This window comes from Anomalospiza imberbis, chromosome 6 (genome assembly GCF_031753505.1).
Source record: "Anomalospiza imberbis isolate Cuckoo-Finch-1a 21T00152 chromosome 6, ASM3175350v1, whole genome shotgun sequence".
In the NCBI taxonomy this organism is placed as follows: Eukaryota; Metazoa; Chordata; class Aves; order Passeriformes; family Viduidae; genus Anomalospiza; species Anomalospiza imberbis.
The window spans coordinates 60,574,349-60,578,815 of NC_089686.1; the positions used below are offsets into that span (position 1 = coordinate 60,574,349).

The 4,467-nt window shown below is 52.6% G+C and overlaps 1 protein-coding gene across 9 annotated transcripts in view; it reads left to right on the forward strand.

The window, feature by feature from the left end:
• The first annotated feature begins 763 nt into the window (after positions 1 to 763).
• The window catches only part of PAX6 (paired box 6), a 19,486-nt gene continuing 15,782 nt past the window's right edge, over positions 764 to 4,467 (forward strand). For 2 of the 9 annotated variants that reach the window (XM_068194771.1, XM_068194779.1), the window contains exons 1-2: positions 779 to 1,021; positions 1,126 to 1,268. In XM_068194771.1, the coding sequence (XP_068050872.1) occupies positions 1,256 to 1,268 (13 nt within the window). In that variant the 5' untranslated portion in view covers positions 779 to 1,021; positions 1,126 to 1,255. Of the gene's footprint in view, positions 1,024 to 1,125; positions 1,269 to 4,467 lie in introns of all 9 variants that reach the window. The other 7 variants (XM_068194766.1, XM_068194769.1, XM_068194777.1 and 4 more) reach the window with 7 other exon arrangements.

Below are 4,467 nucleotides of genomic sequence, written 5' to 3' on the forward strand. Positions count from 1 at the left end.
TCCCCCTTGAGTTTCTGGCAGCCAGTGAAGGGGGTCCCTTGCAAAAGGAGAGGGAAGGAGGGGGGAGCCTCTTCCTACGGGCGCAAAGCGGCAGCACTGCCCAGCGCCCGGCTCTGCCCATCTCCAACTCCTTCGTGGGATCTTTAAAAAAAAAAAAAAAGAAAAAAAAAGAAAAAAAAAATCAGCCCGGCAGCCCTTAGTCAACAAATGGCACGTGGGAGAAGTTGGTGAGTGTTTGGTAAAGGACTCTTCAGGGCCTTTCACAAGAGCCCTCAAAACACAAAGTAAATGGTGTATTTGCTCTGCTCTTTCCCGGCCGGGCAGAGCCTCCCTCTGCCAGCGCCGGGAGCGGGGAAGGAGCGCTGCGGCCTCGGGGAGCCCCGCTGCCAAAGCGCCTGTCTCCCAAATATTTATGTCTTTACCATTTGAATGTTATTTCCCCCTTATCTCCCATTGTCGGACTGGAGCGAACTGTTTAAATGCAAATTGATCTCCCCCCCCTCTCCTCCTCCTCCTCCTCCGCCATCACCACCGCGGCCCCCTCCCCCAGCCCGACCTGAGGACGCGGCTGGGAGCGGAGCGGGGAGCGGAGCGCGGCGCGGGGCCGGCGGCGCGGAGCGCGGCGGGGCCGGCGGAGCGGAGCGGGGCCGGCGCGGGCTGCGGGCGGCGGCGGCGGCGCCGGGCCCTGCGCATTCATATTCAAACGCCTGGGCCAATTGGGCCGGGGCGGGCGGCGGCGGCCAATGGGCGGCGGGGAGGCGCTGGCGGCGCTTTGCATACGGCGATATTCGGGTGGGAGCGGGCGGCGTTTGCACGGTGCGGAGTGATTAGTGGGTTTGAACCGCCGGCCCCGGCTCCGCCGCATTTCCCGCTCGGGTCCGGGCGCAGGGAGGAAGTGTTTTGCTGGAAGATGATGACAGAGGTCAGGCTTCACTAATGGGCCAGTGAAGAGCAGTGGAGGCGAGGCAGAGACCAAGGCACACACACATTAATACACTTGAACCATCACCAATCAGCATAGGTGTGCTCTGCCTCTCTCTCCCCACTTCACTCACACACTCTTTTATCTCTCGCTCTCCAGTCACTGACAGCCCATTTTATTGTCAATCTCTGTCTCCTTCCCAGGAATTCAAGATCACACAACCAGCAGCTTCAGTGGAGAAAAACTATTTTGCTGGCAACTCTTTTTAAAGCACCATCATTTCAAATCAGTGCGCTCTTAAACTATTGACAGGAGCTTTGACAACAAGACAGGATGCCTCATAAAGGTGAGTCTGTTCATTTATTCTCCCAACTTCTCCCTCCTCGCATTTTAATATTTAGGCAGGGCTCTCGCTCTCTCTCACCCCTCCTCTCTCCTTCTCTCTCTCTCTCTCTTTCTCTCTCATATTCCCATTTGCATTCCGGAGAGCTTCCCAGGGAACTTTCCAGCCCAGGAGCTCACAAACTTTCTGCCTTTCACATAAGCCCGTGTCCTCTGGAAAAGCTAAAGCATCTGACTCGGAAACCAATGCCAACACCAGCAGCAGTAATTCCCACGCAGCGCTTGCTGGCCAGGGAAACCACAAGCGCCGGTGTCTGCGGTGCCGGTGCTGCCGGTGCCCGGCTCGTAGGGGCGGCGGGAGCCGGGCTGGGCTCCGGCCCCACGCCACGCCGCGTGGGAGGGAGGGAGAGAGGGAGGGAAGCGGCGCCTCGCTGCCCCCGGGGCGGCCCCGTCCCCGGCTTCTGCTTTGTGTTCTGCGGTCGGGGTTAGGGAAGGCTCACTCCTGATGGTAGAGAAAAACAGAGGGAGAGCGGCCGGGAGAGTTGTGTGGGGAGAAAAAAAAAAAATTAAAAAAAGAACCCATATCCTAGGCCAAGTCAGCTCCCAGGCGCGGTACAGGCGGGGAGCTGAGCGGAGCTGAAGGGCTGTCAGCTTTAATCAGCCACCCGGGGATCTTCCCAACTTGTCCCTAGTGCCGGCAACTTTCCCAGCTCCGGCGCGGGAGAAGCGCCGGGGGCGCGGAGCGGCCCGCACCGAGCACGGCGGGCCCCGCCGGGAGCCCCGTCCCTGCTCGGCACCGGGGCTGGTCGTGCTCCCGCTTTGGGGAATTTTTTTTGCTCCCTTTTTAAATCGACATGCTTTTTTTTTTTTTTTTTTTAATTTAAAAACCCTTAACATCTCTTATTTCTACAAGAGCCCCTTTGATCCACCTCTGCAATCCCTCACCATAGCAAAGCTTTTTTTTTTTTTTTTTAATTTTAAATTTTGAAGTAGTTATAAACTTTTCGCCATGCAAGGAAAAAAAAAAAAAATTGCTCCAGCAAAGCGCAACAATAAACTTGGTTCCATTTTTCCTCGCAAGCGCAATTGAAAAAAAAAAAAAAATCTGGATTTGAATTTTTGAATTTAACCTTGTAACGCTTTGCACGAAGGGGTTTCATGGGCACGCAGAGCAAGAATATTTTCTGGAAAGTTTATAAACAAACTTTCTCGAATGATTTAATGTACCTGGCAGAGGCTGTTTTGGAAAACGACAACAACCTACTAGAGAAGAAAAGTGAGTGCATCTTCTCCATTTTAGGGGCATAAGATAATAAAAGTGGCCCTTGACAATAAATGTTTATAGCTGCGGACCTTCACCACCAACTCATCGCAAAGCGATTCGTTTTTAGCTTTTCGCGTTTTCCCCGGAAAGGCGAAACTTTGCCCTTAACGCCTAAATACGGTTTCACCGGGAGAGGGGGGGAAATGCTTTCTGCCATGAGATTATATGAAGATTTCGAGATTAAAACCCCAGTTGAGGATTAGGCCTGGCCTATTAGGACGCGGCAAATTGCATCCCAGCTCTCGGAGGGAGCCGGCCGGGCCCGGGGATGCCGGGGGTCCCGCGGGGCACGGCAGGAGGAGGCGATTTCTCGCTCGCGGTGCGGGGCCCGGCCGGGGCTGCCGGGCCGCTGCCTGGAGGCGGTGGCGAGTTGCTGAGCAGACACGCAGCTCCTTGCCCCACGCCTCCTCTTACCTTGCTGAAGACCTTGGTTACCCTCGCCCTCTATTGTAAACCGCTTTCGGCTGTGTTTGGGTTTGTTTTGTTTCGCGGCTTTTTATTTTTCCCCCTCTTTCTCCCCCTTTCCCCCCCCCACCTCTTCTTTTCTTTTAAACCCACTCAGTGTCATTTCTGAGGTCCGTGCGGGCAGAGCTGAGAGCTGGAAGTTTGCTGGTGCCTTTTCGGATGGCTTCTTTCGCCCCGTAGGCCCCGCGTTTATGATTTGTGCATGAAATATGGGAGGAAATAATGTCTGGAGCGGTGGGTTTCCCGTCCGGTGTGTGTCTATGCAGACGTGTTCGGTGTATTAAAGGGGTGACTTCACGTTCAGTTCAGCTCAAGGAGATATCACCACGTCTCCATTGAAGTACAGTGTAGCTTGCTCTGCTGCTAATCAGGTAGCTCTCCAAAGAGCAGTAAATATTTACCAGTTAAAGTCTTCACGCTGCGAGAAAGTACTTGTTTGATGTTTATTTTTATGGATTTAAGATTACTAAAAGCTACTTAATAAATTATACCACGGCTAGTCCTGAATGGGGAAACGTGCCTCTTTGATTTCTCCATCATATGCAGGAAGAGTAAAATTAATATTCATTATAGGCGCAAAAGAAAGAGAATGAGTATTTTTAGGCGAAAAAAAAGGGAGAGAAAATGAAGGCTGCGACTATTTCATTATTTTACCTCCTTTTTTTTTAGCAACCCCCTTGAATGGGCTCTTTATTGTAATTGTCCCTCCCCAATTGAGCACCCCACTGAGCTGTTGTATCTTTTTACAACCCCTAACAACTCGCACCAGTAACACAATTACCGCCAGATATTTATAACGAGAAATTACTTTTCCATTTTCACCCGCGACGATTTCAAATAAATACATGGGGACGCATAAATAAATAAATAAGTGGGCCGGGGGTTGGCGGAGGGAGGGGGGGGGGGAGAGGAAAGGAGGGAGGGAAGGAAGGTGACGAGAGGAGGAGAGAGGGAGTAGTGGAAGGAAGGAGGGAGAGAGCGAGCGGGGGGGTGGGGGGAAGGCGCTGGGGACTGTCCAGGCGCTGGGTCAAGGCAGGCACTAATGAAGGGAGAAGGGGCTTGTTTCTCTGCTCTTTGTAAGTTGGAGGGTTGTTGGTCCGTTGAGTTGGGAAGCTGCGCGGCCGGTTAAGGAGCCTGGGTTTCTGCACTCGGGGTTTGGGTAGAGGAGCAGAATGGAGGCCATTGTTCGCTTTCTGTAGGCTTTGTTTAACAGTTCTCACCCCCTCCTGTTCTTACTTTTTAAAGCAGTGAGGCGAGGTAGACAGCGTGTGTCACAGTACAGTGAAAAAGGGGAAGATCTAAAGACCAAAAAAGAAGTTAATCACAAGACGGGGAGTTTGGGGGAGAAAAAGTTGCTAGCGCCGCGCGGAAAGGGGGAGAGGAGGAAAAAAAAAAAAAAAAAAAAAATCAAAAA